Here is a 23,997-nt window from a genome sequence, read left to right on the forward strand (position 1 = left end):
TCTCCGCTCCCGGCTAGGCCCCCATGGTGACGGGCAGTGTGTCGACCGTTCACACCCCAAGCACAGGGCGTAACGCCGGAGCCGGAGCGGGAGCCGGAGCCGGAGCACGGATGGTAGCGTCGCCAGCCCACCAGCAGCGGCGGAGCGCCCGGCTGCCGTAGATCACGGAAACGGGAGCCGGAGCCGGGGCATGACTGGTAGCGTCGCCAGCCCACCAGCAGCGGCGGGGCGCCCGGCCGCCGCAGATCACGGGAGCCGGAGCCGGAGCCGGGGCATGACTGGTAGCGTCGCCAGCCCACCAGCAGCGGCGGGCCGCCCGGCCGCCGCAGATCACGGGAGCGGGAGCCGGAGCCGGGGCACGACTGGTAGCGTCGCCAGCCCACCAGCAGCGGCGGGGCGCCCGGCCACCGCAGACCACGGGAGCGGGAGCCGGTCCGAATGTAGGACAGGAAGGCACGCTTGATGGCGCCGGGGCGGCCAGACAGTCTGCAGGGGCGCCGACAGACAAATGGAGCATACGACGGCGAGGTTACCACGTGGACGGCGAGCGCGCACGGTGCAAACACGTGGCCGAAAGGTCGGACGGAGGCGAAGGCGGTAGGTCAGCGCGCGACGCTCGCGAGAGAAGGGATGTCGCATCAAGCTACCCCCATGACAATACCCGGATCACGTGGGACAAATGACACGAGGACTATAGCCCGCAGTCAGCTGTACATGACATCAGCCTATGTTCAGCAGCATACGTAAAAATGAAGCGGAAGCCTGCTTAACGGGGACCATGCACGGCGCCAGCGTTTGGGTGCTAAATAGGCTGGCCGCACGAGCGCCCCGCAGCATTGCAGGCTGTTCGCTGTTACTCGCGTCCTACGTCGCCAGTGAGACGAGCCCTGAGCGGGATCGCTGGTTTCTCCACTCCTGGAACTGAATCAGCAGCGCATGTATCGGGGGGCCGCCATCCAGCGGTTCCAGCTGCCGTATTGCATTTCATCAGGAGCCTCGCTGCCTCACATTTGCAAAGGAGGCCTTCTGTCGCCGGCCTCAGCTGGGCGGTACGGTCCGGGTGAGACGCGATCGGTCGGGCCTCTCAGCGAGCGACAGTTGGCTGCCGGGCCGTCCGGACGGTGATTGCAGCACGTGCCCATCACACCCCTCGCTTTCGGCACACCGGCGGCAGCGGTGCCAAGCTCGTGCCCAGCCCTGGCCGCTCCACCGGTTAGCGCATGCCCCCCACGCTGAATAATGCAGCTGATCTCGCGGAGGTCGGCAACCGGCGTTGTCGGCCCGCTTCTTCGGACTGTCACTGTCCGCCGGTGACCTGACTTGCACCGGCCGGGAGCCGACCGGCGGCCTTGGGACGGCCACCAGCGCCCTTTCTCTGCCCCCTCACTGACGCTGCAGGCCTGGCTGCAGCGCGCCGGCCCGATCACGCCCAGATTTCATTTTGCGCCGCCCGAAACACCGGCGCAGGACACTGTCCGCCCGCCCGGCACAGGACGCTGTCCTCCCACCCGGCACAGGACGCTGCCATCACGCCCGCACAGGACGCTGCCCCACGTCCGGCACAGGACGCTGCCCTCCCACCCGGCACGGGGCGCTGTCTGCCCGCCCGGCACAGGACGCTGCCCTCCCACCCGGCACAGGACGCTGCCCTCCCACCCGGCACAGGACGCTGCCCTCCCACCCGGCACAGGAGGCTGCCCTCCCGCCCGGCACAGGACGCTGCCCCCCCCCCCCCCGCCCGGCGCTGGCCGCGTGGCCGACCTGCCAGCGGTGTCACCCTTTGCTTGACCTATATTTGCTGAAAGGGGCACAGCGAAGGTGTCATCGACCGCGGCCTATGATTGGCGAGAACGATTCGCCTCGCGTCTTCCCCGACGGTCGGTTACCAACAGGGAACCTTTCGCTGCTGCGCAGATGGTGACGCAGTTTTTGCGCGCTGACCCACTTTCCGATAACCGGACCGACCGGTGGGGTTGATCAGGGGGGGGGGGATGCTGTCCCCTGCGCTGCGACAGGGATGTTTGCCGCCCAGAGCTCAGCTGTCCGCTTTGGGACCCAGCTGCCCGCGGCGGCGTCAGGCCAGGGCGGCGCTGAGTATCACTAGAATGGCGGCCTTTCGGCGCTAATCAGCCCTGCTTATCGATGATTGGCTCTCGTCTGGAAGACCCGCTGGATATACGCCAGCACGTGCAGACTTCAGTCCCACGCGATCGGTACGCTCCCTCCAGGCACGACAGCGAAGGACCATCAGATTTTGCCACTGTAGTCAAAAGATACAGACCACCTGCAGCACACAACATGCTTGGCCAAAACCTCCTCGAGACTGCGAAGAAAACTCATATGCAACGCCAAGCCCTCGTCAACACAATAACGCAACGAAGAGTGCGGTGCTCTGAATTTCGCCTCGGGTATGCCGACAACGGTAGGCCGGCTGGCCTGTGTCCGCCCACTTAACGTTAAGCCCATATTAACGTGCGGCGATGCATGAAGAAGGACCGGGTTACATCATCCGTATTCAAATTCGATAGGCTTCTGGGCCTCACGTCAGCCCCGGCGCGTTCCATTGGCTGCGGCGACTCAGTGTTTCGGCGGCACAGCCTACCATGCAGCGGCGCGGGGTCATTGACCGGCGCCTGGCACTGCTGGCCCAGTGCCGCCGCCGCCGCGGCCGTGCCGTTTCACTATCGTTGAACGAAGCGGGCCGCAGCGCAGCTGTGGTTGCAGAGGCGGACCACCGTCCAAGGCCACCCCTGAAAGCCGCTTACCCCCCCCCCCCCCCTCCCCACTCCCCCAGGCAACCACAGACACGAACGGCGGGGCTGGTCCCCTCCCCCAAATCCAGGTGAGCCAACAGGACGCGGGGCACCACCAGTACGTCACGCCCGCGCTTGAACAATGCTCCTAGCTAGGTCAATGAACCCCCGGTGAAAACCAAGAACTTCCCGAGCCCATGGCCGGTTAAGCCTGTTTTACCTGCTGTCACCGACTCACAATGTGTTCTGTTGCATACTGGTGGTGCTTGTGCCTAAAACTGGGAGTCACGTGCACGGCCCGGGAGGTTGATGATTTATTCCGATTACCACAAGTACGGGCAAGCATACATCGACGTCGATTCCCTGTTGCCAGAGGTATACTGACTGCGTCCCATGTTGCATAGCTTTGCACCGCCATATGACCAGATGTTTGGCCAATCGGCTTGTCTTGATGACCCAAGACGTGCAGGCAGTCTCTCGCCTGCAGTCGACTGCGCCAGCCGGTCGCAGTGTCAGAGCACGGCCCCAGTGCAGCGGCGGGCTCGGCGTGTTGCCTTTGGCTACGTTCCCGAACTGCTGACGCATACCGACTGGTACCGCGGCCGCGCACACTTAACCCCCTCCCCCTCCCTCCCCGGAACGGGCCCCGAAAATGATGGCAGGTCCAGATTCTTCGGACAGCCCCATCAACGGACGTGTTCCTGCGCTCACGGCAAATACCACTGACATAAAGAGCCGGGGCCTTTGCAGGGGCGTCTGCAGGGATCACGTCCCTAGCTGTGCCCGCGCCCGCGTCTCGCGTGATCAACCATCGCCCCGGGCGGTTCGTAACCCACCGACGCCCGGCCGCGCAGGGGTCAACGAACTGGCAAGGCCGCTCGCGCGCGCCGGCCGCACCTGAGCTGGCGGCGGCCGTCAGCTGACTCGACGCCGTCAGCTGGCGGAGGGCGCGAGCGCCGTCGGAATGGGAACACCTGCCGGCGGCCGGTGGCGGGGCCACGACATGACTCACGCCCTGTCGAGCTGCGACCGGCGAGAGTGGGTCGCAGGAGCGGCGGGGACGGCGGGGAGCCCTGACCGGGGCGCCAGCGCAGGCCGGCCGCCCGCCGAGCCGCCTTCGAACCAGCCACCGAGGCGGCTGTTGGCGCACTGAGGAAGACCTCTGAACAGAGGCAACAGCACGAACACGCCGGTCCCTTGTCCTTTATCGCCTACCGGTGAGGTGTCTTTCAATGAACGTCGAACGAAAGACCGTCCAGTCAGTCTGTCAGATTGTGGAGCTCGTAGGCTTCGGACCTCCGCGGGGCGCAGGGCTCACCCGGCTACACTCAGCCACGCCTGACCCGGCCCCTGGTCAAGGGTCAGTGCTGCTGCCATGCGGGTAGGCATATCTGGTGTGCCCTAGTGTAGCCCGCCAGCCGCAGGTGCGTGCAGACTGCGTCGCAGGGCGCACCAGTGGCCGGTGTTGTTTGCCTCTCCCTCAAACGGAACAGATTGCGTGCGATGGCGTGTGACGGCGTGTGATGGCGTGTGACGGTGTGAGATCAGCGCATCACTCGCGTGACCACGCGCTGACGAGTGGCGATGGCAAGGACAATCAGCCGTTTCAGGCCAGCCGCAGCACCTTGTGCTGATCTACCTACACTCCCAGCCTGACTGGACACGAACTTCCTCGATATTGCCTGCCTATGTCGCAGCTGTTATACCGTGACGGATGTTTGCAAACGAATGCTAAAATGTGTGGCCGTTAAATGTGTGATCGGCATTTCATAACCCTTCAGCTGGTGGCTGGCGCACAAGGCTCGCCACCACGGGGCTCTGCGACGAGTGACGTTCAGCGCGGCAGGGGAACCGAGGGGGATGAACCAGCACGATACGGCTATTGGCGGGGTGGGAACGCCGCGTGCCTGTGGTCAGGGCACCTGACGCGCGACTTTCACTTCTCAAACTGCGATGCCGCAGGGATCCGCTGCAGGACAAAGACGGCCGTCGAACGGCAGACGCTGCGCGGGCGGCGGCGGCGCCAGCCGGACCGCGGTCAGCAGACGTCTCCGATCACCGCCGACTGGGTCGTCGCGACGGAGCACATGCGTGCGGCCCCTGGCAAGGCTCGACATGGAACATGCGGCGGCCAGCGCGGCCTGGACCGCAGCCGGGCACTGAGAGGTCGATTCGTCGACACGCGCGCGTACCTGGGGTCACTGGCGGCTCAGCCCTGACGGCGGCTGGCGAGTGTGAACTGACAACCTTGCTGAGGATGGGGTCACCCTCTCAGCCTCTTGGTTTGAAGCTGCAGCATTTGGCCCTCCTGCAGGTGCGGTTTAAACCGCTCGCTGGCAGATGGCGCCGCCCTGCCGGCTTCTCAGAAAGGCATGGGTGCGTGGCGACAAAGCCGTCTCATTATTTGCAAAGCCGTAATACAACCAGGGCAAATGTGGAATTGAGGGCGGCATTCCTTTTTGAACTGTCAGATACGACAGGGCCGTTTATTAGCAAATTCTCCATACCGAGAAAACGTTTTTAAGGACGTAGACCGTATGAGCCTTGTCGGTAGAGTTTCGGTGCAGCTTACTTCACTGCAACTTTCAGCACAGCTTAGACCATACTGATCAACAAAAAATCATAGATGGCACGGAACAGCAGGATAGAAGGCTGCCATCTAACCATCAGCACGTGCGTTCTGCATCATTAATCCGATTGTTTTATTTGCATACCACGCTTTGTGACCCCGCGTTGAATGAAGCAGGGTGTGGCCTGTACGCCTGAACGCAACCAGCACAAGCACGTCTGATGGATAATGTCCGGCGCTTTGCATGACGGGCGCCACATGACTGCTGCTTTCAGGGTTCACTGGCCGCTCTACGGGCCATTACGCGGCTGCAGCAGGTCCCGGGTGTCCACTCATCGGTCCGGACCGCTGAAGGTAAGCGCCGCTTGTTGACAGAGCAGCTTGACCCGGTCGTCGGTCGGTGTGGCGCGGCCTCGGCTCTTCTGAGGCCCTGGCTGGCTGCGCTGCTCTCGGACAGTCCGAGGGGCCCCGAGCCGAGCGGAGTGAAAGTGCCGGCCGGAACTGACCGGTCATCTCCGCCTGCTCAGGTCACTGACCTCCTGGCTCTGGCAGGGTGTGGTCCTGACCCAGTGCTCTCCACCCCCCCCCCCCCTATTCCGGCCGGTACCAGGTCGCTGACCTCTCACACCCTGGCAGGGTGTCGTCCTAACCCAGTGCCCCCGCCCCCCTCTCCGGCCGGTACCGGGGTTACTGACCTCCGACACCTGGCCCTGGCAGGGTCCCGACCCAGTGCCCCCCCCCCCCCCCCATCCGCCGGTATAAGGTCACGGATGGGGCCAGAGTGCGCCTCGTGACCTCATTAGATCAATCGAGGGCGCTACCAGTATTACCCGTCTATGGCGTCCAATGGCGGCAGATTCTCCCGGGAGACTGGAATTGGAGTGAAAAGTGCGTTTTTGTCACTTTGGTGCGCCGCCTTATTCTAAACGGTAGCTGGTGTCCGTTTTCCTTACGCTAACCCCTGAATTCCGCTGCCCCTGAAGGCATCTCATGTCCGGTCGCGGGACAGCTGCATGGCTTCGGATGCGCGCGTTGAATGTTGTCCGGACGCCACGGCGGTAGCCAACGTACGGGGCGGTGGCAGCCAACGTGCGGGGCAGTGGCAGCAAACGTACGGGGCGGCGGCAGCCAACGTACGGGGTGGCGGCAGCCAACGTACGGGGCGGCGGCAGCCAACGTACGGGGCAGTGGCAGCCAACGTACGGGGCGGCGGCAGCCAACGTACGGGGCGGCGGCAGCCAACGTACGGGGCGGCGGCAGCCAACGTGTGGGGCGGCGGCAGCCAACGTACGGGGCGGCGGCAGCCAATGTACGGGGCGGCGCGGCCGCTTAATTAATTAAGAAATAGCATGATAACATACATTAAAGTGCAAGCGAGTATGCGGTAGCGGGATCAGCACGAGGGTGAGGCTCGTGGAAGCCGGGTCCGAACGGCCGGAGGTGACTGGTGTGCAGTCCAGTTCTCGCTGCTGCCGATCTCATGGTCTACGGCACGTGTGCATACAACGTGGTGACCTGCATTGTAATGCCAAGCAGCTTTCTAAGGAAGAGGTTCGAGCCTGGCTGGGATGGGTCGTTGCACCCTGAATTCTCAGCATTGGTCACATCGTAGGCTGTTGCCCAATAGCCAGGGACAAGACCGCGAAGAGCTAAAACAATTGTGATCAGGGTGGCGGGCTGGAGACGATGGGCGGGCAAGGCTAGAACAAAATGTTCTTAATACGGAAACGGTAATATCAAAACAATCTACCCTCTTTATTTCTGCTAGCATGTCCATACATTTAGAATTGAACTCTGGCATGCAGCTGACCTGTGACATTTCACCGTTCATGCCGTCGGAGTTGAATGCACCCTTCCAGCAGAAACGTTACGAGTCCTGCATGTTGCATGATTACCGATGCACGTGTACGATATTCAAATCAGCTGCTGACGCTCTCAGACTGCACGGCGAGCAAGACTGGAGTGTTAAAAATGCTGATTGAAAAGCCATTTCACCTGTACCGAGTAGGCGCTGCCTCTGAGGTAACACACAGGTTGAAAGCTGGCCCCAATCTTACGAGTGACTGCGGCCGCGGGTTAGACCCGTCCAACGGGGCGCCCCGTCCTGTGTGAGACCGTAGGGCACACTGGCCTGACGGGGCGCCCCGTTCTGTGTGAGATCATAGGGCACACTGGCCCGACGTGGCACCTCGTCCTGTGTGAGATCATAGGGCACACTGGCCCGACGTGGCACCTCGTCCTGTGTGAGATCATAGGGCATACTGGCCCGACGTGGCACCTCGTCCTGTGTGAGATCATACTGCATACTGACCTAACGAGGTACCTCGTTATGTGAGAGATCATGGGATCACTGGCCTGACGGGGTACTTCGTCATGTGAGAGATCATAGTGCATACTGGCGCAATGGGGCTGCTCGTCCAATGTCTGGCAGTAGTACATAGCCCGATAACGTCCCTTGTCTGGCAGCAGTACATAGCCCGGTAACGCCCCTTGTCTGACAGCAGTACATAGCCCGGTAACGTCCCTTGTCTGACAGCAGTACATAGCCCGGTAACGTCCCTTGTCTGGCAGCAGTACATAGCCCGGTAACGCCCCTTGTCTGACAGCAGTACATAGCCCGGTAACGTCCCTTGTCTGACAGCAGTACATAGCCCGGTAACGTCCCTTGTCTGACAGCAGTACATAGCCCGGTAACGTCCCTTGTCTGACAGCAGTACATAGCCCGGTAACGTCCCTTGTCTGGCAGCAGTACATATCCCGGCAACGTCCCTTGTCTGGTAGCAGTACATAGCCCGGCAACGTCCCTTGTCTGACAGCAGTACATAGCCCGGTAACGTCCCTTGTCTGACAGCAGTACATAGCCCGGTAACGTCCCTTGTCTGGCAGCAGTACATAGCCCGGCAACGTCCCTTGTCTGACAGCAGTACATAGCCCGGTAACGTCCCTTGTCTGGTAGCGGCACATAGCCCGGTAACGTCCTTTGTCTTACAGCAGCACATAGCCCGGTAACGCCCTTTGTCTGACAGCAGTACATAGCCCGGTAACGTCCCTTGCCTGACAGCAGTACATAGCCCGGTAACGTCCCTTGTCTGACAGCAGTACATAGCCCGGTAACGTCCCTTGCCTGACAGCAGTACATAGCCCGGTAACGTCCGTTGTCTGACAGCAGTACATAATCCGTTAACGGCACCTCGATCGGTACCAGTCAACGGTACTCAGCGGGGCCGCGGCGTTGGGTCAGTATGCCCCTGTCCTGCAACAGACTGCAGTACAGGTACGCGTGAAAGGTAGGAGACCACACCCTGTTCTGTACTAGTCAACAGTATACCCACGCACCGAGATCATTCCGGAGTCTCGCTCTGCGCAAGGCAATGCATGAACATGCATCACTAAGCATGGGCATGGGAAGGGGTCTTACGTTACACATGGAGGAGGGATGGAGCGCAACCGAAGCGTGCTGTAACGTTTCCCTCAAGCTTGGTTGTAAATCATGCTAAAGGATTTATAGTGCTATAAAACTTTCAAGCTAGTTACCGTTGGCTTTCTCTGATGGCTAGAAACACGGTTGTCTTTGTTTCACAACTGTAGCTCAACTGAGAGCCATACGGACCTTCTGGAACGCTTCAATAAGCACAGTGTAACCAGAGGGGGACTAGGGGGGGGGGGCGGCAAACCCATGGCGTAGCGAGGGAGAATTGACAAAAATGTATAACGTGACTCATGGGCGGGCCCAAAATTAGGAACAGAATTGATTGCTGCGAATGCGACCGAGACAGATCGTCCGGCACATCCCAAACCTTTCTGCTTAACTTAAAGCCCCGAGGGCTCAGCACAGCACCTTAAGGCAGATAGAACGAATGCCAACCTGCCAATGTCCAAAGATAAGAGGCCCCTGAGCCCTTCGGCACCACCAGCAGTTTTGATTGACATAAGCAGCTCTTGCTTAACTCTAAGACACTGCAGAGGCCTCCACTAGGGCAGAAGGCTGAGAGGAACCTGCATCATGCACCTGCGATATTAGCGGGCCCCGTCTGCCAGGCGGCCATTGGACAGCAGCTCCGGTCCTTCAAGGCCGCGCTCACTATTGGCCCGCTCAGCTGCACGAGCAACTGTGGTGTCGGTCACGGAGCGGGGGCCCCATAACAGCCCAGTCGCCGAGCGCCGGCACGGTAGGGTTCAACGACCGGCCGGCTTTTCACATTCACTACTGACACACTTGCTGGCATTTTTCTTCAGGAAAGCCGAAAATCCTGACTGACAGCGGCTCCAAATCCTGCACGAGACGGTCAGTGAACCCTGCAAGGCCACGGCGATGTCATGCAATGCTCGAACAAGGAGAGCTTGGGTGAGTCAGGCGAACGATCGACGGGGGCGGCACGCGGCAGCCATCAGGTCCCGTGCAGAAAACGGGCCCAAAGGTGGCAGCACTTGAGCTAACGCTCGAGGTATAGGTGGCGTTAACGAGAGCCGACGCGGCGCAGACCAGGTGACATGCTGCATTAAGTGCTGAATAAATGTCTTTGGTTTGCTGTTAGGTGAGCAAATGTTATGAACAGCTGGCATTAGATGTTTGTCTGTAATATTTCAATACCAGATGAAGACGGAATTATGCACAAAGCTATGCCTGTGCAACACAGCAGTGTAAACTATACGTTTCGCCCCAATAACCACCTGCGTGATTGCTAGTCCCCGGTGCCTAATGCAGGGAGAGCGGAAAGGTAAGAAGGGGTGGAAAGTAAAATTTGGCATCGAACCATATATAATATGTATATATGTATATACGCACATGTATTTATAAAAATATATGCATGTATACATAAGGATTTATAGATACATGTATGCATATGTATTTACATTTAAACATACACACTCCTTCGCCCTTTATATAGACCCTTTCGCGTCCCACCAATTGCTATTTCTCGCGTCAAACAATCAGCCACTTACAGGGCTCAACTCAAGAAGCCTGCTGAGTGCTGAAGTCGGGAGTCGGGAACCACTGGGAAGTCGGGAACCACTGGGTCACGGCCGTGAGAAATGACATGTATATAAACGTGTGGTCGATATATACCCCAATGATCTACTGCCGAATCGCTAGCTTGCAGCAACTGAGGACTACGCGATCGCCACCTGAGCAGCTGAGAACAACGCAATCGCCGCCTGGGCAGCTGATGTCCTTTTACGCGAAAATTCCGTGAACATGCTGATGCCGGCCGTCGCCGATGGAGCGCCGTTTTGGGGTAGTGGCCGGTGACGGCGGCAGGAGCAGGACTGCGACGGAGAGCCGGTCCAGGGCAGAAGCCGGCGGTGGCGGATAGGAGCAGGGCTCCGACGGAGAGCCGGTCCAGGGCAGCGGCCGGCGACGGCGGATAGGAGAAAGCTCCGACGGAGAGCCGGTCCAGGGCAGTGGCCGGCGACGGCGGATAGGAGCAGGCTCCGACGGAGAGTCGGTCCAGGGCAGTGGCCGGCGACGGCGGATAGGAGCAGGGCTCCGAGGAGGAATATCCGACAGAAGGGCCGTCATTCTATGACAGCCTTCCCGGTTTTAGGACTTTTGTCATATCGCTTTTCGCAGGCAGTATTTGAATTTTCCTAGTTCGATTTGTTTCTGCCTAAGTGCTGCGACAAATACTAATATCTTAAAAACATATCAGCGAAGTTCAGGTAGATGAAAACTGGGGGCACTATGAGTCATGGACTTGAATTTAAAATTCTGACAAGTCCGTGCCGAAACCTTCTTTTGGCACGTCAAATGTGAAGGAAGATGTCCCCCCCCCCGATGGTCCGAAATTCCTCCTCTTTCCGTGGAATATTGCCTTTCCTCTTGAAAAAGGCTGAAACTGATGAACAACTGAGGAATCTAGGTAATCTTCTATGCCGAATAGTATAGATGAGCTGAATGTGTAAGATTGTGAACCAGCCGGAAACCATTGTAGGAAAATGTACACCATATATATATATATATATATATATATATATATATATATATATATATATATATATATATATATATATATATATATAGCACAGCAACCAGCAGCTTCACATATCTCCAAAATATGTCCCCCTCTCTCTCCTCCGCCATGTCAACTGTACTTTCCTCCCTGCCACCCTCGGAGTTTCAAGTTCCTTTGTAATGAATGGCACACGAGCCTGAGCCCGGCCCCTTTTTTGAAATGTTCCTACGCCTATGATATGAGTCCAGTGAAGTAGGAATGCCCGTGTTCATCTAAATAGGACCTCAGATGGACCCCTTCGTGTCATATCACGAAAACTTTTGTGGTTTCAACTTAACTTAAAATTGTTTTACCTGCAAGCCATGTGCTCACCAACAATGAGGTCTCAATTTTTTGGCTTGACCCACTCAAAATTGTGCCAATAATCGGCAGGAATGCAAGCAATGACGTCAGCGTTCACGTCGCCTCAAGATGCAGATCGCTGTGGTCGTGTAGTAATAACTAAAATTGCTAGTTTCCGTACTTTTCCTACTTTGCGTAAAGGATCGCATCGAATTATCTCGTTTGCATTTTAGCAATGTGGGTTGATCAGCATTTCTTTGGATCGCTTTCGGACTTACGTGGCGAAGAACCGTTTCAGAGATAGTGAAACGACCCTTGTACAGGGAACAAGAGATATGCTACTGGTCTGAGGAAAAAGAGACGATATTGAATAAAATACGCAGCCCACCAATGACAGCGCGCCCAGTTACTTAACCACAAGCTTTTCAGAGGTAGATGGGCCCCACTTGAACAAACTACAATGAAGATTGTTTTTCGGCTTAGCGGTACGCGTCGCGAACAGTCCTGTTAAACATTATTACTCACTTAATTTACGATCACCACGCTGTTTCTTCTTAAGGACAGAAAGGACCTGTGTCAGGCCACGTTTAGGAAACCGTAGTAAACGGTCTACAGCACTGCTTACTCTGCATGCCCCAAAAGGGGAAAAGTATCATCATTGAGCTGTTACCAATATTTATATTGGTAACAACACAATACTTCGCACCACGCAACTTCCAGGAATGTCCAGTTGGTGCAATGGTCGTGGCTATATGTATGAATATGCACTAGCATATTTAAAACGAAAGCTCACTAACCAACAGGGGCCATTGCCAGGGCAAATGACATCGAACAAGCGCTATGGAGTCTCGAAAGAATTCAAAGCACCGCCAAAAGACAAACAAATGACGGTCGTAGCAAATACTTCCAGGACACAAGGCTGTGTCCTGGAATTCTGGACTGTGTCTGGTTCACATCTCTCTGAATTATTCCATACGTCATGAAAGACTAATCCCTGGGGATAATCACCACACTTTTTGGAAGGAGGGGCTGCATTTTTCAGGATGAATTACGTGAAACAGCCCCTAGTCAATACTGAAAGCAATAAAAACGTAGCAAAAAGACAAGTCAGTAGCAGCAAAAACTTCTAGGAAACAGAACCGGGTCCTGAAACTCCCGATTGATCCGGATTAAAAGCTCTCGGAATTGCTGCATGCGTCACGAAAGACAAGCTGAGATTGTCAGCACGACGTTGAAGGTCTGAACCCGCCGGCGATAATAGTACCGCTCCGACACCACGTTGCTTCACACGGCGCGGCGCACGGGGTGCGGCTCAACGTGACTCAGCTGCGGTCCGACGCGGCTCGACGCGACCCAGCGCGGTCCGACGCGACTCGACGCGACTCAGCGCGGTCCGACGCGACTCGACGCGACTCAGCGCGGTCCGACGCGCGGCTCAGCGCGGTTCGACGCGGCTCGACGCGACTCAGTGCGGTCCGACGCGGCTCGACGCGACTCAGCGCGGTCCGACGCGACTCGACGCGACTCAGCGCGGTCCGACGCGCGACTCAGCGCGGTCCGACGCGGCTCGACGCAACTCAGTGCGGTCCGACGCGACTCAGTGCGGTCCGACGCGGCTCGACGCGACTCAGTGCGGTCCGACGCGGCTCGACGCGACTCAGTGCGGTCCGACGCGACTCAGTGCGGTCCGACGCGGCTCGACGCGACTCAGTGCGGTCCGACGCGACTCAGTGCGGTCCGACGCGGCTCGACGCGACTGCCGCCCGACCGGCCGGTGCCAGTCACACGGCCGGTCGTCATGGATACCGAGTAAACATCTCCATTGGTATTTCGGATTTTGTCAGCATTGGCAAGCTAAAGAGCGTAGTCCTCTTCTGACCACTCTACGGACATTGTACCATGCATATATGCCATACTTCTCACTGTCAATCATACAGCTGCCGAGTGCCCCCGCGGGTGTTTATACATCCAATCGCTGCATCAAAGGAAGAAACACCAGCGGCAATGGTGTCTGTCTGGCCTGTGGCTGTGACGCAGCAGCCATGCTTAGCAGTGCAACAGCCTCTAGATCGTCGTGTTGCACTGCGTCGCACGTCGCCGCAGTGAGCCGCGCGGCTGTGGCGCAGCATGTGCTCAGTCGGGCGACAGCCGCTAGATTGTCGTGTCGCGCCGCGCCGCGCCGCGCGGAACACACGCCAGCGCGGACCTCTGTGTGCTCCGATGACGGTGCGGTGTCGGCGGATGTGTCAGCGGACCGGCCTGTTCATCTCAGTCGAGGGGTTCACCGGTTACCAGGCGGACCGCGACAAGCAACCGGTTATTCTGGCCGGCGAACGGGCTTTTCACGGCCAGGGTGACCGCTGCTGCGTGACGTAATAACACGAGCTCCCACTGTAGGGAGGCCTGATGGGCTCCCCAGAGGCCTTCGTCCGGGGCTGGCCGGGCCCTGCTCTGAGCAAGGCCTGTCGCGCCTCCGCTCCAGGGCAGATGGGAGGGATTCCCGCTCCGAGGACCATGTGATGGGCTCCTGCTTTGGTAAAAGTTTGATGGGCTGTACAGGGTAGGACGGGTCTGATGAAGACATAGAGAGAATAATTAGCGGTGTGGTGGACCGCACGCCGGCGTTACTAAACAAGGGGTGCACATTGTCGTTTGCAATTTTCAGGAGGCCCACAGTTACGTTGTATACATAACGACGCCATGTATTCATTCTGCTTTGTCCGGTTAGTCGACTACCAGCACTCTGCCATGAGATGTTTCGTTTTTCTTGACCCTGCTTCAGTCTGGGCGACCGCTCTTTTCACGTCCTATCGCAATGTCAATAATTGACGCGTGTGCATTCTTTGTGGGATGGCTCCCTCCAAGGCAACTTCTTTGACACAGTTTGTACATTTTTTTGGTTTTTATGTTGAATTATCCTTGAATGTGAGCCGTTTCTAACATACTTATTCACATTTTCTATCTGAGCCTCGTATATATCATAAATTTGTTCCACGCCCACTCCAATTCAACATTTACGCCATTAATCGAGTGGTCCACTGAGTTTAGGTGGATGGATGGGAGACAGCTCAACGAAGCTCTTTCTGCCCCGATGGTTGATAAATAGGTTGCCGGACGGGTGTATCAACTCTCCCTGTCTTCCCATTTAACATGCACCTTCACACGCATTACAATGAGCACCACATATTACTCTGTTTGTTTTACGCCCAATCGTTCCGTCATACGTACACGACACACACACACACACACACACACACACACACACACACACACGCACAAACACACAAACATATATGTATATGTGTGTGTGTATGTGTGTGTGTGTGTGTGTGTGTGTGTGTGTGTGTGTGTGTGTGTGTGTGTGTGTGTGTGTGTGTGTGTGTGTGTGTGTGTGTGTGTGTGTGTGTATGTGTGTATATGTGTGTGTGTGTGCGTGCGTGCGTGCGTGCGTGCGTGCGTGCGTGCGTGCGTGTGTGTGTGCAATACACGACATAGGCACGGCATCTTAAAACATTAATGTCATGACAGATGGAAGGTTCAGGCGAGTATCTAAGCATAGGTGCAAGGCATGACGACAAATAGAAATTAGCCGCAAAGCAAACTGCCACGTTTACAACTCGGTTGTCGGTTCCAACAAACGGAGACGCAAGCATGGCAGGCCTATTCCATCAAATACACTGACAACTTATTGCTCAGGCGTCGGAAGCTCATGACGGCAACGACGCCCAAATGGAAGCTGTTTTGATCGCAATGAGAAGCACGGCTTTGCCACTGAGCGCTCTATAATGCGTTGAAAAGCCGTTCTACCAACAATATTATTGTGTTAAACGGGAGAAGATGTGTGGCATGCACTCTGGATTCGCCATGCACCTTTTTTGCCACAAATTCATCTCTACACTGCGAATGCCTACGCATTGACAATAAACACGTTGCGACGTTGCAGCACACAATCAAGAGCACACAATAACATATGCATGACATTCCAAGGCATAGTAACACATTCAAAGGTACGTTCACATATTTAGCGCACGCACAAGCACGCGCACACACATACCCACACGCACACGCATACGCAAACGCATACAGGTCCCTTAAAGGCCTAAAATGCCCCTCAGTACACATGGTAAAAACCCACCGAAACGTGCGATTCTAGCGAGCAGGCAGCGAACTTGACAGTAGCAGCGCTGTACTAAGGCGTCGCCTGCCTGCTTCAGCCCTGAGGAGGTGAAGAACCCAGACCGACATGCCGGCGAGTGTGGCGAAGGTGGAGCGCCGAGTTCGCCTGCAGTTAAGAGCGCAGCGAAGGTGGAGCGCCGAGTTGGCCTGAGTTAAGAGCGCATTGAAGGTGGAGCGTCGAGTTGGCCTGAGTTAAGAGCGCAGTGAAGGTGGAGCGTCGAGTTGGCCAGGACTTAAGAGCGCAGTGAAGGTGGAGCGCCGAGTTGGCCTGAGTTAAGAGCGCAGTGAAGGTGGAGCGTCGAGTTGGCCAGGAGTTAAGAGCGTAGTGAAGGTGGAGCGTCGAGTTGGCCGAGTTCGTCGAGTTCGCCTGCAGTTAAGAGCGCAGTGAAGGTGGAGCGCCGAGTTCGCCTGCAGTTAAGAGCGCAGCGAAGGTGGAACGTCGAGTTGGCCAGGAGTTAAGAGCGCAGTGAAGGTGGAGCGCCGAGTTGGCCTAAGTTAAGAGCGCAGTGAAGGTGGAGCGCCGAGTTGGCCTGCAGTTAAGAGCGCAGTGAAGGTGGAGCGCCGAGTTGGCCTGCAGTTAAGAGCGCAGTGAAGGAATGCACCATAACGATTCGGCAAAATCCTGCTGGGCTATTGCGGTTGCTGCGATAATTGGTGAAGCTGTGTCACGAGCCCACATGCAGCGTGGCCAGACGCTACCTGGGCGTACCTATTCTTAGAATGGCTACTCTGTAATGCATAGTGCCACGAGATCAGGCGAAGCACAAAAGCGTCGATGTTTCAGATGGGCGGGATTTCTATCGTTCAAATGCTGCGTTTTGGAGCCAGCACTGTTCACCCGTTCTATGACAGCTTAAAAAGAAAAAGCTTGTTTAGTGGGTGTAAGCCTTTTAGCAGCATTATTGCTTCATGCAACGCACCCCGGCGAGGCGCACAAAACCTGCTGAGCAGGTAAATTTTGGTCCGCACAGCGACGTCACCGAAAACCATCTGGTTGATATGTATCACTGGCCATTGACAGCACCCCTACACAGCTCCGTACTTTTGGGTGTCGTTTGGACATTGCATTGGCATGTGACGAACAGACCGGATGTGACGGATGCAAGCTGAGAAGGGAGTGTGGGCTGATGCGTGCACCAACAAACGAAGAATGCACAAACAGTTGACAGAAAACATACATGCAACTCAAAAACAAAGTCGGGACACGTAACCACACCACGGCCTACCGTGATATAGTGTTCCCGTTCACTTGGTTTCAACCGTAGTAACACCACAACAGCAATGCAATTCACCAAAAAGTTTCTGGGATCGGGCCAGATGACATCGATCGCAGTGTGCCATCGTCAACGGCAGAGAAGCCAAAAGAAAGAGGGTGGAGAGAGTGGAGAGTCCGAGAGCGCATAGCGCAAGGCCGAAATGCAAAAGCACTCCCGCGTGATGAATGGCAAGAACGAGAATTAACGATCTTAATCGAATAATTTAGTTCAAGACCGACAGAAAAATTGACACGATCACCAAACGAAGGCGTGAGAAAAAGTGTCTGCAGATGGCCAGCATGTGTGACAGTCCCGTCTCTCTAAGGACAGCACCGTTCTTGAGGCACGGCTATTATCCCAGTTGTTTGTTTTCTCGGGCGCCGTTTACAAGGCGCGGAAAATGGCTGTGCAGCCAACCTTGAGAGCTGACGTGACGGAGAGCATACGAAACGAGCCGTGCAAGGCCCCACAGCAGCCGACGCCAGCGCTGCGCGTTCACGGCCGGCCGCCGGCCGTCACGGTACGGCTCCGAGTGATGCCACTCGTCCTACGGGCCACCCCTGGCTGGCGCCGGTGACTGCAGACCCGCCACCGGAAGCACCTCCGCGCACCCGGCCCTCCGGCATGGACTACCCGGGGAGAGCCGCCGGCACAGACTCTCCGGGAGAGAGTGGCCGGCACAGACTCTCCGGGAGAGAGTGGCCGGCACAGACTCTCCGGGAGAGAGTGGCCGGCACAGACTCTCCGAGAGAGAGTCGGCCGGCACAGACTCTCCGGGAGAGAGCCGCCGGCACAGACTCTCCGAGAGAGAGTGGCCGGCACAGACTCTCCAGGAGAGAGTGGCCGGCACAGACTCTCCGAGAGAGAGCCGCCGGCACAGACTCTCCGAGAGAGAGTGGCCGGCACAGACTCTCCAGGAGAGAGTGGCCGGCACAGACTCTCCGGGAGAGAGTGGCCGGCACAGACTCTCCGGGAGAAAGTCGCGGGCACAGACTCTCCGGGAGAGAGAGTCGCCGGCACAGACTCTCCGGGAGAGAGTCGCGGGCACAGACTCTCCGGGAGAGAGTCGCGGGCACAGACTCCCCGAGAGCGAGTCGCCGGCACAGACTGTCCGGGAGAGAACCGCCGGCACAGACACCCCGGTAAGGAGTCGCCGGCACAGACTCCTGGCGCAGTCTGTCCAGCACAGACTGCACACAGACTGCCAAGAGCAGACCGTCTGCCACGGACTCCCGGCACAGGTAGTCTGGCACAAACTGTCCAGCGCAGATTTTTTGACACAGACGGCCCAGCACAGACTGCCTGGCACAGACTGTCTGGCACAGACTGCCCAGCACAGACTGCCCAGCACAGACCGCCCACCACAGACTGTCGATGAAAGGCTGGCGATGAAAAGCCTTTTCGTAAATAAAATGTCATCAAAGCGTTCTGCTGTCATGACACAGTGCTGAACGAAGTGGAATTCTGACGATCACCAACTTAAGGCGCAGTTTCAACCCTGACGACATTGACCCCACTCCCTCCCCTTCATACGAGGCGGGAAGTGACGTTGGCTGGCGTCATTCCACGGCCTCACAGCCCTCCGGATTAAACGAGCTCGGCCAAGCACGTGCACGATACACCGCGAGGTCGGCGATGCGGAGCTGATCTGGTTAGGAGTCGCAAACAGGCTGAAGTGCGTCTGGTGAAGGACGAGTCGGTGCAGCGCGGACAGCCGTGCTCCGTACAGAGCATTGTCTCAGCTGGGGTAGGCTGAGACGTATGAGGTCGTCGATATTTGCGGACCACGCGGCGCTTAAAGGCTGCGTTATTTAGCATCAGCCAGACATAAACTGTTTTGCGAGCGCATGCAAGACGGGGCCCGGCCGGGGATGACTCGGGGCACACCTTTTCAGGAGGGTTTTAAGGCGGCGGCGAACCGGTCGCGGCACAAAGGCCGCTCGGTAATCTGGCGCCGGCGTTGCAGGAGCGGTAACATTATCTGTCGTCTCCTTTAATCACCATACTAGCGAGTGGGAAGTCATTTGGCGGACCTGGACGGAGGCAGTACTATGCGGAGGTGGCCCAGAGACCCGGGGGAGGGGGGGGGGGGGGGGCTGGAGCACGCCTGCAATTGCGGCGTGCGCATCGATGGAACACCACGATGCCGTCTGGCGCCTCGTCCGGAAGGCAACGATCGGTAGGGCCGGTGTGACTACTGTCCGAAGATTGGCGTGGCTGGCGCGACCCTCCGGCTCCGGCCGGGGACAAAGAAGAGAGCTCGGCCGGCACGTGGCGCCGGCACCAGCACCAGCCGAGCACATCACCAGTGTGCAGAGGTGGCCTGGTTGACCGAGATTGTGTCACTGGTCGGGGCGGCCTACTAGAATACAGCACGTGGCTTGCACGTGCGAGTGGGCTACCGTGGAAAGCGTGCTGCTGCATCGTGAAATAGTGCCGGGAGGTGCAACAGCATTCTTGAGAAACCAGTGCATTCCGTGTGCATTGCTCGCATGAGCTGGTGGGCGGGGATTCCGCACGGCATCATGGCCGCCGCGTTTGTGTGTGGGGATTTCGACGGGTCAGACGGCTGTGCTCCACAGCCAAAACATGCTGGTGAGACGGGTGACAGACCGTTTACGCTCCTTCGACTCCCTCTCAACGGAGAAGTGAGACTGGTGTGTAACGACGCCCTGGTGTTGTGCCATTTAGTGTGTGAACATAATCTTTGACCGAATATGGTGTAGGTGATACACGTAATCATGAATAACAAGCTACAGAGCTGAAGCAGTGACCAGAAATGTAAAACCACATGGCTGCGGCTGATTTTTACCGAGTCGTCACCCGATTTTCACTGAAAGGAAATACTTTAGCGCGCCGCAGACGCACAGCATTTCTGGCATGGCGTACAACATTGCGACACAAAATCATATGAAGGGCACGCGTTCCCAACCATCCTTGAGTTTTTCACCTTTGAGTCGCGTAAAGAAAGGTTACTGCCACCAGCTCCAATCGTTGTTCCCCGGACACGCAGTCCACCTTCATCACATCACTCATGTCTCTAATGGGCATGGCACAGGTGATCGAGAACGTGGAACAACATGTGGTCGTGCGCAGCCATTTTTCTTTTTTCGTGTATCTTTCCTGACAAAGCCTTACGTGGTTTACTACACAGTGGACATCATGGCTCAGAGCTCGTGGCTCAGAGCTGACGGGTCAGAGCTCATGGCTCGGAGCTCATGGCTCGGAGCTCATGGCTCAGAGTTCACTGCTCAGACTTTACGGCTCAAAGCTCACGGCTCAAAGCTCATGGCTCGGAGCTCACAGCTCAGAGGTCATGGCTCGTAGCTCACGACTAAGAGCTCACGTCTTAGAGCTTATGGCTCAGAGCTAATGGATCATGGTTCATGACTCAGAGCACATGGCTCAGAGCTCATGGCTCAAAGATCATGGCTCAGAGCTCACGGCCCAGAGCTCTTCCCGGACGTGCATATTTCACCTTGGTCGACGGGTACACACAGACGTCGGCGGGTACGTCATCCCAGTTCCACGAAATCCGTTGGCTCAAGCTGTCTGCACTAACCATATAAGCATTGGACATTTAAATATGGCACTAAGCTGCGCATTATAAAGGTACTGGCAAAGGACAAAGAAATGAAGCGTATTAAAGCCCAGCGGAGCAGGTATATTCGGCCCAACTGCAAAAAAAAAAAACGATTCGCGACTCGGAGCGTCGGGCCATCATCGCTTTGGAGCATTTGCTTTGGAGCATTTGCTTTGAAGCATTCGCCTTGTTGTCTTCATATGTTTTCACACGTCCTCATCTGTCGCGCGTCTGTTTTTGTCCTCAATCTGTTTTTCGCTTATTGAGGGCCTTCTTTGGCGATTTGCCGCAGTCAGCACGGAAACACTGAGCCCTGAAGGGGCTAGAAGAAATGCTCGGTGGATCTGAGTTAAATGCTGCCACTGGGTTGGCGCCATGCCGCTGGGTTGGCGCCACTTTCCATACTCCAGCCTGAATGGCTCACGCTGCCGTCCTCTCAGTCAGCAACGTGTTACAGAAGTCGCAACAGCCGCAGCTACCCCATGCGGCGCAGCATCGTGTGTGCAAGCTCCGCTCGCCGATTTTATGGACGATGACGGGGCCAATGTGAGCGTTGCATGCAACGTCCCTTCGTGACATAACTGCGGTTCTCTTGATGCATCTCTTCAGAACAGCCCGTTTCGAAAACGGCATCACCGTGACTTTCGGTCACTACTAGCTTCAACAGGGATGCTTCACAGACACGCTTCAAATATATTATAAAAATGGCAAAAAGGTAGCAGCGTGGTTTATTACGAGTTCAGCGTGTAACAGTCCTTGGTCCACGGTGTCCCGATACAAACCCTCGCTTCGAGGGATGTAGAGCCCATGTCCTCCGCCAGAGCGTGCTGCCACCCGAGCTCCGCGGCCCAGTACATAGCCCACTTTCCAGAAAAGACCCCAGCGGTGGAAAATCATGTGGACGAGCTCCAACAATTGACAGCGCCCTACCTGGACACGTGTGTCCGTTGCAACAAAGCAAAAAGCGGCCTCCGATCCCAGGAGCCTCTGTTCTCTGATAGCTGCGGAAGACTGACCTGGGCAGGAGACTCTGCTTCAGAGGGGGCAGCAGGATGGAGGACCCGAACGGGTCGTGCAGCAGCTTAGTCATCACCATCTGGCGGCGAGCGGAGGCTCTGGCACGTGGCGTGGCGGGCGGCTGCTGGCGCGCGCACCCAACCGTCGCTCCGATCTGGGCTCCGGCCTGGCACTGGCGGCCTGGCCGGGCCCGGCCGGGGCCCAGCCGGACGACCTTGAGAGAGGGCGGTCCAGGCGGCGACCCGACCCGAGGGAGGAGCTTCGCATCGAGACCCGGTCTGCGCATCCAGACACACCGTCCTCCGACAGTCCGGCGCGCTGCCCGCTCCCGGCGCACGGTTCAGAGACAAGGGGGCGGGGGCGGGGCCGGGGATGGCTGGAGGCGCAGCTCCGCCTCGTGCACGGACGGGGTCAAGAGTTGCTACCCCGGGTGGAGGACGACTTCAGGCAGGGTTCCGTAGGCGCTGCACACCCCCCAGCACCTTGGGGACACATCAGGGTGGTTTGGGAGCACCCGTTCGGAGGCTATGATTATAAAACAAAAGGCCGTCGCTCACTGTACTGTTCTCGCACGATTTACTTTCTGGTGTTATCTTCGCTGTATTTCATTGTCACCATCCCATAAAAGATATACGCAATAGAAAATCGTCCATAAACATTGCGTCATATTCCAGAGGTAACTTTTTAGTTAGTAATTTATGACAACGTCTGGTTTTTAACCGAAGGAAAAACACAAGATCTGTCAGCGACAGCTTTGTTTCAGAACACTGCTGTCACGAGATACAAGCTGTGCAGTACTGGCCTGGTCCTAAGGAGATGTACATCAGACGCCCGGCGTCGTGCCTAACGGGCCTGCTGCGTACACGGCCATCCCGCGCTGAGGCGGCGCCGCTCAACCGATAAACCGGTCTGAAAGCCGGACATCGGGGCAGCCATTCACGGTCGAGGACACGAGACAACTACGACTTTCTCCGGCATTGGCGGCGCCCGCTTCCCACCGTGGGCGGTAACCGCACGCACCCGAATGATAGGCGGATACGTGGTCTTGTATAGATAGGATTGGATGATAATCACCCATGGCGATAACATGTGAGATGTGAAACACATGACAGGTTAATTTCGAGACGTCCGTCGCTTTAATGAGAGAAACCGCAAATTTCCTCGCCAATTATCAGTGGCCAGCTGAACACTAAATTATATGGCGAAAACCTAACCGCGGTTGCCCCGTGCCTGCCCTGAGTTCCAACACCGCCGGGAGTGCCAGAGGAAGCTCAGCCTTGCTGCGGTTCTTTCTATTCACTGCCTGATGGTTAATGCTAAGGTATTACTAAGGTCGGTTTGGCTTTTGCAAGGTCAACTGACATCTGTGTAAGTGCGCCGTGTTCCTCTATCGTTACCTCTAACAGCCCAGTGAAGGCTGCTCTCCCGAAATCCATCTAGAACACTTATGGTGACTTCTTGTGGCGAGGCTTCGTCCTGGCTTTTGGACGGTCGCTCGTTTTAAAAGATCATAGTCAGCCGTAGGCTAACCACTGCTGACTTCGTGTTGTATTATAGTACTACCTCACGCTCACTTTCAGCTCCAGGAAGCAGTGATGACTCAGGACCTCCGACCACACCCAGATTCCCAGGTTACAACGATCACCTGGCTGGCTGGTCGGGCTCCCATTTGTGATTATTACCGGCCGTTATAAAATGTGTCGCTCCATGGTTGGCTCGGGCTTCAGCGGAGCCTTCCTGACAGATTACGCGCCTCCGATGCCCACCGGGCCGGCAGTGACGGGGCATGCCAAGGTCAATGTTGAGGGGCGCGATGGCATGGTCTGAAGGTCGGTGAGACGCTCTGGGTCCCGCTGACCAGACGGCAGCGCTCGTTGCTCAGCCGCCGCCGCCCGCCGTCCAGGTATAACGGAGCTGCGTGAGATGACATGGCCTGCACCCGCAGCTGACAGGAGGAGCTGCGTGAGATGACACGGCCTGCACCCGCAGCTGACAGGAGGAGCTGCGTGAGATGGCATGGCCTGCACCCGCAGCTGACAGGAGGAGCTGCGTGAGATGACACGGCCTGTACTCGCAGCTGATAGGAGGAGCTGCTCGAGATGACACGGCCTGTACCCGCAGCTGACAGAAGGAGCTGCTCGAGATGACACGGCCTGTACCCGCAGCTGACAGGAGGAGCTGCTTGGGATGACACGGCCTGTACCCGCAGCTGACAGGAGGAGCTGCTTGGGATGACACGGCCTGTACTTGCAGCTGACAGGCGGGACCGGGCGGCCTGACTTGTTTGATGCCTCGCCTCTCGAAGGGTACCGGCGAAGCGGCAGCTCGCCAGCCAGAGAGCACCTCC

At 57.1% G+C, this 23,997-nt stretch overlaps 1 protein-coding gene across 1 annotated transcript in view; it reads right to left on the minus strand.

The window, feature by feature from the left end:
- E23 (ABC transporter G family member E23) overlaps positions 1-21,803 on the minus strand; it is a 47,967-nt gene extending 26,164 nt beyond the window's left edge. Inside the window, exon 1 of the mRNA XM_037229992.1 lies at positions 21,650-21,803. Coding sequence (XP_037085887.1) covers positions 21,650-21,729 — 80 coding nt within the window. The 5' untranslated portion in view covers positions 21,730-21,803. The remainder of the gene's footprint in view (positions 1-21,649) is intronic.
- Between the last annotated feature and the right edge of the window lie 2,194 nt (positions 21,804-23,997).

The sequence above is a fragment of the Pollicipes pollicipes genome, unplaced genomic scaffold (genome assembly GCF_011947565.3).
Source record: "Pollicipes pollicipes isolate AB1234 unplaced genomic scaffold, Ppol_2.1 Scaffold_6138;HRSCAF=7277_pilon_pilon_pilon, whole genome shotgun sequence".
NCBI lineage: Eukaryota > Metazoa > Arthropoda > Thecostraca > Pollicipedomorpha > Pollicipedidae > Pollicipes > Pollicipes pollicipes.